A 12,684-nucleotide genomic window follows, 5' to 3' on the forward strand; every position below is an offset into this window, starting at 1 on the left:
AAATTTGTAAGTGGGCAAACTTACAAAATCAGCAGGGGATCAAATAAATATTTCCCCACTCTACAGTATATATCTGTAATAATTCTAGAATATTTCATTTTACGCTCTCAAGGTAAAAACCTGTCACTGGGTCGGGGGACCCTTTCAAAAGACACTAATATGTATCTTTAAGGTACTAACATGTACCATTTAGGTGTAAATAAGGAACAAAGATGTATATTTTAGCTTTTGTATCTCCTAGCTGTTTTTCTGAGAACGCATCTTTAGCAGCTAGTTTCTTATTCAGCCACTAGATGGCAGACTATGTAAAGACACTGAAGTACATACTCGTGCGATACTAACATCAACTCTTCATCTCGCACACTCTTCATACTTCATCCTGCAGATGACATTAGTATGAACACTAGTTTGTGTGCTCAAGGTAACTGTTACTGCTGGATTGTGGTATATGAACAATATTGGAAAAGATGATACATTAACGACACGTGACATTACTGACCAATGCTAAAAATATTTAGTATAAAATACGGAAATAACAGAATGTGTGATATAAACTCTAAAAATAGAGATCTGTTGCATAGAATCATCCATTATATGACAACCCAAGTTTTTATTGGCAAAGTTACACTTACAAGGAATTTGACTGCTTGGGTTGCTGCAAAAAAATAGTCAACATGCCACATCAATTACTTCAGGTCTAATAAAATATTTTGAAAACAAAATGTTTTTAAAGCAATAGTTCACCCAATTCCATATGGGATTTATTCTTTTAATACTTGGGGTGCATTACTTACTTGATTTAATGAAAGACCAATTTCACAAGGGGCTTCTGTACTGTAAAAATAAATTAGTCATATAATCTAAACCAAACAGTGCTTCATAGTAATAAAATATAAATAAACTGGTTCAAATATATTATGTAATATTGCTGAAACAATCTGACAACATTGCATTCATGAGTGTCACTTTATAGGTGAGATCAAAGCAGAATCTGCTGTTTTATATTGAGGTGAGCAGCATAAACACACACACACACACACACACACTCACTCTCACACACACACACACACACACACTCACACACACACACACACACACACACTCTCTCTCTCTCACACACACACACACACACACACACGCTCTCACACACACACACACACACACACACACTCTCTCTCTCTCACACACACACACACACACACACACGCTCTCACACACACACACACACACACACACACTCTCTCTCTCTCACACACACACACACACACACACACGCTCTCACACACACACACACACACACACACACTCTCTCTCTCTCACACACACACACACACACACACACGCTCTCACACACACACACACACACACACACACTCTCTCTCTCTCACACACACACACACACACACACACGCTCTCACACACACACACACACACACACACACTCTCTCTCTCTCACACACACACACACACACACACACGCTCTCACACACACACACACACACACACACACTCTCTCTCTCTCACACACACACACACACACACACACGCTCTCACACACACACACACACACACACACACTCTCTCTCTCTCACACACACACACACACACACACACGCTCTCACACACACACACACACACACACACACTCTCTCTCTCTCACACACACACACACACACACACACGCTCTCACACACACACACACACACACACACACTCTCTCTCTCTCACACACACACACACACACACACACGCTCTCACACACACACACACACACACACACACTCTCTCTCTCTCACACACACACACACACACACACACGCTCTCACACACACACACACACACACACACACTCTCTCTCTCTCACACACACACACACACACACACACGCTCTCACACACACACACACACACACACACACTCTCTCTCTCTCACACACACACACACACACACACACGCTCTCACACACACACACACACACACACACACTCTCTCTCTCTCACACACACACACACACACACACACGCTCTCACACACACACACACACACACACACACTCTCTCTCTCTCACACACACACACACACACACACACGCTCTCACACACACACACACACACACACACACTCTCTCTCTCTCACACACACACACACACACACACACGCTCTCACACACACACACACACACACACACACTCTCTCTCTCTCACACACACACACACACACACACACGCTCTCACACACACACACACACACACACACACTCTCTCTCTCTCACACACACACACACACACACACACGCTCTCACACACACACACACACACACACACACTCTCTCTCTCTCACACACACACACACACACACACACGCTCTCACACACACACACACACACACACACACTCTCTCTCTCTCACACACACACACACACACACACACGCTCTCACACACACACACACACACACACACACTCTCTCTCTCTCACACACACACACACACACACACACGCTCTCACACACACACACACACACACACACACTCTCTCTCTCTCACACACACACACACACACACACACGCTCTCACACACACACACACACACACACACACTCTCTCTCTCTCACACACACACACACACACACACACGCTCTCACACACACACACACACACACACACACTCTCTCTCTCTCACACACACACACACACACACACACGCTCTCACACACACACACACACACACACACACTCTCTCTCTCTCACACACACACACACACACACACACGCTCTCACACACACACACACACACACACACACTCTCTCTCACACACACACACACACACACACACACACGTGTTTACTCTGTGCTCTCTAAATTGATTTCCTCAATTCTTTCATTTCGGACTCTTCCATATTCGGTCATGCAGCCTGTTGAGGGTCTCTTGGCAAATTCTTCGGCTGTCTGAGGCATCTGATGAGTTGAAACAGCTTGAGATCCTGTTATTGTTATTTCGGTGATCAGATGAAGGCTGCAACCTGCTCTTATGATTATGAATCTGGAATGTGCAACATGAACAAAACGAACAACAATTAAATAAAGATACATTTGTTTTCATCCACCTATAACTTGTCATATGCATTAATGTGTTTAATTCATGTTAAAACTTTAAAGCAGTAGCTGTCCCAGTACAAATGTTAATGCCATGACAAACAAAAATATAACGAATATTTCTATCAGTTTTTATCAGATTCATCAGTGAATAAATAGGCCTATGTATTATTTTTTGGCTTATGAAACCATACACATTGTAAATTAATTATGTTGTATTGTTTCATTATTGTATGTATAATGATGAAAAAAATAAAGATGAAAATAGATCCTCACAAGGCCTCAAACAGATCCTAAACAGTGCTGAGCAATATTCAGACCTAGAAGCCCGCTTTGGTGGCCCCTGGCACTCAGAATTCCTCATCCAGTACAGTAGAATCAAGCTTCCTTTTTAGGGCATGAGAATGTTTTACGTAATTTGGGAATAACGCTACAAAGGTTATGGGCGGAGCCAATCAGGAAGAATGACGTTTGCGCGAACCAATGGCATTCACGGGCGCGCCGGCGCTTGCTTTCTGGTTGGTGGACGGAGATATTGCGTCATCGGGGAGGTTTAGGTTGAGTGTAATGTGGGAAGCCGCGAATCGATTCTTTCGAACGGTTCATTTCAACGAGTCAGTTCAAAGAAAGAATTCGTCATCACGTAGAGGTTTGAACAGGTTTTAAATAAATGTGTATGTAGATAAACATAGAGTTCATTGACAAAAATTTTACAATACAATAGCTGCCAAGCGATTAATAGCAAAGCATTTAGTGGCCTATGTAATGAATCAAATTCTAGACAATTAAATAGGCTACTATTTACGTTTTGTTATATGTGACCATGGAGCACAAAACCAGTCATAAGGGTCAATTTTTTGAAATTGAAATGTATACATCATCTGAGACCTGAATAAATAAGCTTTCATTTTAAGTTTAAAATGAAAACTTAATTTTAATTCAAACTTAATTTTAAAACTTAAAATGTAAACTTTAATTTTAAAGTTAAAAATTAAGTTTAATTATTTTTACAGTAGGAAATTTACAAAATATCTTAATGGAACATGATCTTTACTTAATACCCAAACGATTTTTGGCATAAAAGGACAAACGATCATTTTGACCCATACAATGTATTGTTGGCTATTGCTACAAATATACCCCAGCGACTTAAGACTGCTTTTGTGCTCCACACACACACACACACACTCACACTCACACACACACACACACACACACACACACACACAACACACACACACAATATTTTAGTTTTAGTGAATAAATGTCAAACATGTTGGCAAATTCAGTAAGTTGTTGACTCGTGAATCGCGATGAGCTAAAGAATCATTTTGCGTACTGGAAAGAACCGACTCCAATGAACGATTCTTTCGCTAGACGAGTCGCTTCCCACGATAGTTAGTTTAGTTGCGTGAAGGAGAGTCAGTGTGTTCTTGAGGCGGATAGTCTCGGCGCTCGGATACGGAGAGGGGAGTCTGGATACACACTTGGAAAGAGAGTTTGCGTTCTCTTAAGTGCTCATCATGCCGGTTTTTCACACGAAGACGATAGAGAGTATCCTGGAGCCGGTGGCCCAGCAGATCTCTCATCTGGTCATCATGCATGAGGAGGGAGAGGTGGACGGGAAAGCCATCCCGGATCTCACCGCTCCTGTGGCCGCTGTGCAGGCAGCTGTCAGCAACCTGGTCCGGGTAAGAGCTCGGGGTTTTTACTCTCATCTCTAAGCGCGAATGCACATGTAAAACTCTCAGGGTGGATGTAAAGTATCGTTGTTTGATGTTAATGTATCCGCGGAAGTTTCCTGGAGTTCTCTGGCTTTGATCCAAACCGAGTTCCGCCTTTTCCTCTTGGATTTCGCCCTGCCCCCCGAAACACCGCTGCGCCACGACATGCCATTCAGTGCATCCGATATCTGACCAAAAAAAGTGAAACTAGTCGTTCAGCTGATGATTTATGCCAACATTGCAAGTTCGCTCCCCTTCAGGAACATGAGGTGAGCTGTCTTGCTCAAGGTTACACAATGAAAGTACATGAATCAATGCTTCACTCTTAAAAAGAAAGGTTTTTATTGGCATCTAAAGAAGTTTTAACATCATATTCTACAAGAGGCTCTTCATAGTGGAAAATCTTCATTAAAATGTTTGATGCATCAAGAAAAATGGTTCTTTTAACTGTTCGCTGCAGGTTCTTTGGGGAACCAAAACTGGTTCTGGTATGGCATTGTTTGGAAACTTTGAGTGTTGTGTGGTTTGAACCCACATTCCTTCATGTAGGGTGTTTGATTTTGCATGCAGAGCGTTCATTTAGACTGATTCTTCTCCCCAGCATCTGACTAACCTCAAGAGAACCACAGAGTCTACAGCAGTTCATAGAGATATTGATATGATATATCCACATCAAAGCACATGATTCTTTAACCTCTATAGTCTCTATAGTCCCAACCAGAGTCAGAAGACGTTAAAGGGCAATATTTCCGCCTGGACTTGGTTTCAGGGACATTTTTACAATAGCATATGTTTTTCAAATCATCGAAAAGACTCACGTTTTGTCCATTTATGACAAATTAAAATTAATCAATTAAGTACGTCCTGCAAATTTAAGTACAATTTACATATGCAAATGTAATAATGCACAAGATATCCCAACACAAACACTCTACTAGAATAGAATAAAATGAAATACTTTTGTTAGATGATACAGTTCTATACTGTATACAGCCACTGATGTCTGTTTTTCTTTTTTTCTGATTTCTTTCTGTTTTTATTTTTATACATGTAAACAATTATTCATTATATTTTACGTTTTTGTTTATTATATATATACATACACTAGGGCTGCACGATTAATCGCATGCGATATTTAACGCGCATCTTATCAGTAAAGCCGGTTCTGTAATCAGCGGTAAATCTCCATCACCTGCGGGCTTTCACATTGAGCAGCATTAACCACACAGAGCCGGTGTTCACTGATGAGCTGCACAAAAAAATCGCGCGAATATGAACGTGGTCAAAACAGTTTATTTAAAAATAAATTGTGATACAAACATTTTTGTATTCATAGTATGTATATAAAATAATATATTTAAATTATAATAAATTAAACATCTTTAATTAATAAAAATCGAAATAATTTTTGTTGCTTTCAGTTGCGGTGACCTCAAGCCCTAGTTAATTTTTGACCCTGGTTTTCATATTATGACAGATCTGATCTGCTGTCAGTCTCTCCAGTCTTGTGTGTTTAAACAGAGGAAGAGAAGTCTGTGCTGGAGAGATTAATGTGTGAGAGGAGAGGAGACGATAGGAGAGGAGACGATAGGAGAGCAGAGGAGAGGAGAGGAGAGGAGCGGATAGGAGAGGAGAGGAGAGAGGAGAGGAGACGATAGGAGAGCAGAGGAGAGGAGAGGAGAGGAGCGGATAGGAGAGGAGAGGAGAGAGGAGAGGAGACGATAGGAGAGCAGAGGAGAGGAGAGGAGAGGAGCGGATAGGAGAGGAGAGGAGAGAGGAGAGGAGACGATAGGAGAGCAGAGGAGAGGAGAGGAGAGGAGCGGATAGGAGAGGAGAGGAGAGAGGAGAGGAGACGATAGGAGAGCAGAGGAGAGGAGAGGAGAGGAGCGGATAGGAGAGGAGAGGAGAGAGGAGAGGAGACGATAGGAGAGCAGAGGAGAGGAGAGGAGAGGAGCGGATAGGAGAGGAGAGGAGAGAGGAGAGGAGACGATAGGAGAGCAGAGGAGAGGAGAGGAGAGGAGCGGATAGGAGAGGAGAGGAGAGAGGAGAGGAGACGATAGGAGAGCAGAGGAGAGGAGAGGAGAGGAGCGGATAGGAGAGGAGAGGAGAGAGGAGAGGAGACGATAGGAGAGCAGAGGAGAGGAGAGGAGAGGAGCGGATAGGAGAGGAGAGGAGAGAGGAGAGGAGACGATAGGAGAGCAGAGGAGAGGAGAGGAGAGGAGCGGATAGGAGAGGAGAGGAGAGAGGAGAGGAGACGATAGGAGAGCAGAGGAGAGGAGAGGAGAGGAGCGGATAGGAGAGGAGAGGAGAGAGGAGAGGAGACGATAGGAGAGCAGAGGAGAGGAGAGGAGAGGAGCGGATAGGAGAGGAGAGGAGAGAGGAGAGGAGACGATAGGAGAGCAGAGGAGAGGAGAGGAGAGGAGCGGATAGGAGAGGAGAGGAGAGAGGAGAGGAGACGATAGGAGAGCAGAGGAGAGGAGAGGAGAGGAGCGGATAGGAGAGGAGAGGAGAGAGGAGAGGAGACGATAGGAGAGCAGAGGAGAGGAGAGGAGAGGAGCGGATAGGAGAGGAGAGGAGAGAGGAGAGGAGACGATAGGAGAGCAGAGGAGAGGAGAGGAGAGGAGCGGATAGGAGAGGAGAGGAGAGAGGAGAGGAGACGATAGGAGAGCAGAGGAGAGGAGAGGAGAGGAGCGGATAGGAGAGGAGAGGAGAGAGGAGAGGAGACGATAGGAGAGCAGAGGAGAGGAGAGGAGAGGAGCGGATAGGAGAGGAGAGGAGAGAGGAGAGGAGACGATAGGAGAGCAGAGGAGAGGAGAGGAGAGGAGCGGATAGGAGAGGAGAGGAGAGAGGAGAGGAGACGATAGGAGAGCAGAGGAGAGGAGAGGAGAGGAGCGGATAGGAGAGGAGAGGAGAGAGGAGAGGAGACGATAGGAGAGCAGAGGAGAGGAGAGGAGAGGAGCGGATAGGAGAGGAGAGGAGAGAGGAGAGGAGACGATAGGAGAGCAGAGGAGAGGAGAGGAGAGGAGCGGATAGGAGAGGAGAGGAGAGAGGAGAGGAGACGATAGGAGAGCAGAGGAGAGGAGAGGAGAGGAGCGGATAGGAGAGGAGAGGAGAGAGGAGAGGAGACGATAGGAGAGCAGAGGAGAGGAGAGGAGAGGAGCGGATAGGAGAGGAGAGGAGAGAGGAGAGGAGACGATAGGAGAGCAGAGGAGAGGAGAGGAGAGGAGCGGATAGGAGAGGAGAGGAGAGAGGAGAGGAGACGATAGGAGAGCAGAGGAGAGGAGAGGAGAGGAGCGGATAGGAGAGGAGAGGAGAGAGGAGAGGAGACGATAGGAGAGCAGAGGAGAGGAGAGGAGAGGAGCGGATAGGAGAGGAGAGGAGAGAGGAGAGGAGACGATAGGAGAGCAGAGGAGAGGAGAGGAGAGGAGCGGATAGGAGAGGAGAGGAGAGAGGAGAGGAGACGATAGGAGAGCAGAGGAGAGGAGAGGAGAGGAGCGGATAGGAGAGGAGAGGAGAGAGGAGAGGAGACGATAGGAGAGCAGAGGAGAGGAGAGGAGAGGAGCGGATAGGAGAGGAGAGGAGAGAGGAGAGGAGACGATAGGAGAGCAGAGGAGAGGAGAGGAGAGGAGCGGATAGGAGAGGAGAGGAGAGAGGAGAGGAGACGATAGGAGAGCAGAGGAGAGGAGAGGAGAGGAGCGGATAGGAGAGGAGAGGAGAGAGGAGAGGAGACGATAGGAGAGCAGAGGAGAGGAGAGGAGAGGAGCGGATAGGAGAGGAGAGGAGAGAGGAGAGGAGACGATAGGAGAGCAGAGGAGAGGAGAGGAGAGGAGCGGATAGGAGAGGAGAGGAGAGAGGAGAGGAGACGATAGGAGAGCAGAGGAGAGGAGAGGAGAGGAGCGGATAGGAGAGGAGAGGAGAGAGGAGAGGAGACGATAGGAGAGCAGAGGAGAGGAGAGGAGAGGAGCGGATAGGAGAGGAGAGGAGAGAGGAGAGGAGACGATAGGAGAGCAGAGGAGAGGAGAGGAGAGGAGCGGATAGGAGAGGAGAGGAGAGAGGAGAGGAGACGATAGGAGAGCAGAGGAGAGGAGAGGAGAGGAGCGGATAGGAGAGGAGAGGAGAGAGGAGAGGAGACGATAGGAGAGCAGAGGAGAGGAGAGGAGAGGAGCGGATAGGAGAGGAGAGGAGAGAGGAGAGGAGACGATAGGAGAGCAGAGGAGAGGAGAGGAGAGGAGCGGATAGGAGAGGAGAGGAGAGAGGAGAGGAGACGATAGGAGAGCAGAGGAGAGGAGAGGAGAGGAGCGGATAGGAGAGGAGAGGAGAGAGGAGAGGAGACGATAGGAGAGCAGAGGAGAGGAGAGGAGAGGAGCGGATAGGAGAGGAGAGGAGAGAGGAGAGGAGACGATAGGAGAGCAGAGGAGAGGAGAGGAGAGGAGCGGATAGGAGAGGAGAGGAGAGAGGAGAGGAGACGATAGGAGAGCAGAGGAGAGGAGAGGAGAGGAGCGGATAGGAGAGGAGAGGAGAGAGGAGAGGAGACGATAGGAGAGCAGAGGAGAGGAGAGGAGAGGAGCGGATAGGAGAGGAGAGGAGAGAGGAGAGGAGACGATAGGAGAGCAGAGGAGAGGAGAGGAGAGGAGCGGATAGGAGAGGAGAGGAGAGAGGAGAGGAGACGATAGGAGAGCAGAGGAGAGGAGAGGAGAGGAGCGGATAGGAGAGGAGAGGAGAGAGGAGAGGAGACGATAGGAGAGCAGAGGAGAGGAGAGGAGAGGAGCGGATAGGAGAGGAGAGGAGAGAGGAGAGGAGACGATAGGAGAGCAGAGGAGAGGAGAGGAGAGGAGCGGATAGGAGAGGAGAGGAGAGAGGAGAGGAGACGATAGGAGAGCAGAGGAGAGGAGAGGAGAGGAGCGGATAGGAGAGGAGAGGAGAGAGGAGAGGAGACGATAGGAGAGCAGAGGAGAGGAGAGGAGAGGAGCGGATAGGAGAGGAGAGGAGAGAGGAGAGGAGACGATAGGAGAGCAGAGGAGAGGAGAGGAGAGGAGCGGATAGGAGAGGAGAGGAGAGAGGAGAGGAGACGATAGGAGAGCAGAGGAGAGGAGAGGAGAGGAGCGGATAGGAGAGGAGAGGAGAGAGGAGAGGAGACGATAGGAGAGCAGAGGAGAGGAGAGGAGAGGAGCGGATAGGAGAGGAGAGGAGAGAGGAGAGGAGACGATAGGAGAGCAGAGGAGAGGAGAGGAGAGGAGCGGATAGGAGAGGAGAGGAGAGAGGAGAGGAGACGATAGGAGAGCAGAGGAGAGGAGAGGAGAGGAGCGGATAGGAGAGGAGAGGAGAGAGGAGAGGAGACGATAGGAGAGCAGAGGAGAGGAGAGGAGAGGAGCGGATAGGAGAGGAGAGGAGAGAGGAGAGGAGACGATAGGAGAGGAGAGGAGAGGAGAGGAGAGGGTTTTTAGTCACTAAACTGTTCCTCAGCTTTCACTCTAGCACAGACTGTGAGGGAACGTTTCTCATCAGCCTGTAGTCAGGGAAAGCAGTTTAATTACACGCTGAGACAATGTGTCCTAAATAACCCTTTAGGAGGAACGTCAGGTTTGGAAATGAGAGCAGAGCTCTCAGAGTTTTCATATCAATCACAGAGCATTGTTTGGGTGCCAGATAAATGATTGCTTTTGTATGCGGAAAGGAATGGATTATGTTATGGTTAGTGAGGATGGCTGTGGTTTATGAGGTTAGTTGAAAGGGTTTACAAACCTGTCGAGTCTGAAATGGTTGGATTGGCGTCAGGATAACTCGGAGTCCAGTTAAATATTGACTTCTTGTTTCTGTGAAGTGCCTTGACTTCTTTTAGTGCTGGTTATCGACAGCTACGTCATGATATGATGCACATGCTTTATGATGTCATAGAGTGCAACAGTAGGTTCAAGAGGTAAAAATCCCATTTGTTTGCTCCATAAAGACATTGACTTAGCCTATATATAACTATAGACAGACGTCACAACAAGTTTATAATCCTAGAGAAGTTGATGTTATCTTAGAAGCGGAAATTGTTGCAAAGAACAGAACGTTGACTTCCGTGAAGCATTGCGTCACATACTTAGACTACATGCATGTTTATGTATGATGCAATAAAAAACATAAAGGAATAGCTGAGACTAAAATGAAAATTAGCTGAAAATCTACTCACCCTCAGGTCATCCAAGATTAGGATGAGTTTGTTTCTTCATCAGATTTGGAGAAATGTAGCATTGCATCAGTGTCTCAGCAATGGATGCTCTGCAGTGAATGGGTGCCGTCAGAATGAGAGTCCAAACAGCTGATAAAAACATCACAATAATCCACAAGTAATCCACAGCACTCCAGTCCATCAGTTAACATCTGGAGAAGACAAAAGCTGAAACAATCCATCTTTAAGACGTCGAAAATGAGTCCATAATCCATAATAACACTTCCTCCAGAGAAAAAGTCCATCTGCTGTTGTCTCTCACATCAAAATCCAGCCACATATTTGTTTAGAGCTGTTTTTGTCTTCTCCAGATGTTAACTGATGGACTGGAGTGGTGTGGATTACTTGTGGATTATTGTGATGTTTTTATCAGCTGTTTGGACTCTCATTCTGACGGCACCCATTCACTGCAGAGCATCCATTGCTGAGCAAGAAAAAGAAACTCTAATCTAATCAAAGTGGCGTTTCTGCAATTTCCACCATGATAGAGTTTTCTCTAGTCTCTTTTTACTCCAAATGCAAGTATTTTTATGGTATTCAGTGCTATAATAACTAAATTTTAAAATAAGATGGTTGTGGATGATTGTCTTATTCAATAGAGTCGAGCACACCGTCTGTTAGCCGGACGCGAGCAGACTGTCTTCACATTTCAGTGTTCACGACTCTGCATGAAGCCTTTTATCAGCTGCTGTGAGTGTGTGCGGAGCTGACAGCGTTATAATGAGAGTTACGGGAAGTGACCATCATTAAGTGATGTTTCAGCCTGAACTGTTCTTCAGTACTGCAAGATGTGTGAGGCCTTCAGTAACAGTTCAGTCTGTCTTCATTTACTCCCCCTCATGTCCATCCAAACCCGTATGACTGTCTTTCATCAGTGGAAAACAAAAGGGGGTGTTTTTACTGTCGTAATGAGGCTGTTGAGTTCCAAAAATGATGAAAACAGCAGCATGAAAGTAGTTCACATGACTCGTGCACTATATTTTGAGTCTCCTGAAGTCATGCGATTGCTATGTTTAAGAAACAGAGTCAAATTTAATTTTTATTTCACTGAAAATGATTCACTTTATCTCAATTAAGAAGATATGGTGTTGGATTTGACATCAATGAAAAAAATAAACAATTTCAAATAATGCCTGAAATAATGGAAATGGAATCATTTTGGAATTTAACATTAGTGCAAACAAGATTTATGAGCTTCACTTAAGAGGAATATTTTGGGAAAGAACTATTTAAAATTTTGTTTAGTGGACATTATAAGACTTGGAATATAGTGGAAGTCATGTAGAATTCATTCATTCATTCATTCATTTAAATTTCTGCATTTGTATTTATTTTAATTATTTAAATTTTTTATTAATTAATAATGAATTTAATTATTTTTAATTATTTTTGTTTTATTTTAAGTTGAATTATTTTTAATGACTTATTTGAATTAATCTTTAATTAATTAATTGTAATGAATTTTAGTTATTTGGAATTATTTTTTATTTATTTCAATTGATGTCAGTTATTTCAAATATTTTTTTATTTTAATTATTTACATTTATTTTAATTAATTAATTATAATACATTTTTTATTTTTTTTTTTATTTATTTTAAGTTAAATTATTACAACTTTCTGTTTATTTTAAATTATTTTTTACCTTTATTTT

At 44.9% G+C, this 12,684-nt stretch overlaps 1 protein-coding gene across 1 annotated transcript in view; it reads left to right on the plus strand.

Moving 5' to 3' along the window:
• The first annotated feature begins 4,521 nt into the window (after positions 1–4,521).
• Positions 4,522–12,684, plus strand: part of LOC107659638 (vinculin-like) — a 33,115-nt gene continuing 24,952 nt past the window's right edge. The window contains exon 1 of the mRNA XM_016448649.1: positions 4,522–4,785. Within this exon, the coding sequence (XP_016304135.1) occupies positions 4,618–4,785 (168 nt within the window). The 5' untranslated portion in view covers positions 4,522–4,617. The remainder of the gene's footprint in view (positions 4,786–12,684) is intronic.

The sequence above is a fragment of the Sinocyclocheilus anshuiensis genome, unplaced genomic scaffold, assembly GCF_001515605.1.
Source record: "Sinocyclocheilus anshuiensis isolate Anshui unplaced genomic scaffold, SAMN03320099.WGS_v1.1 scaffold75, whole genome shotgun sequence".
Lineage (NCBI taxonomy): Eukaryota > Metazoa > Chordata > Actinopteri > Cypriniformes > Cyprinidae > Sinocyclocheilus > Sinocyclocheilus anshuiensis.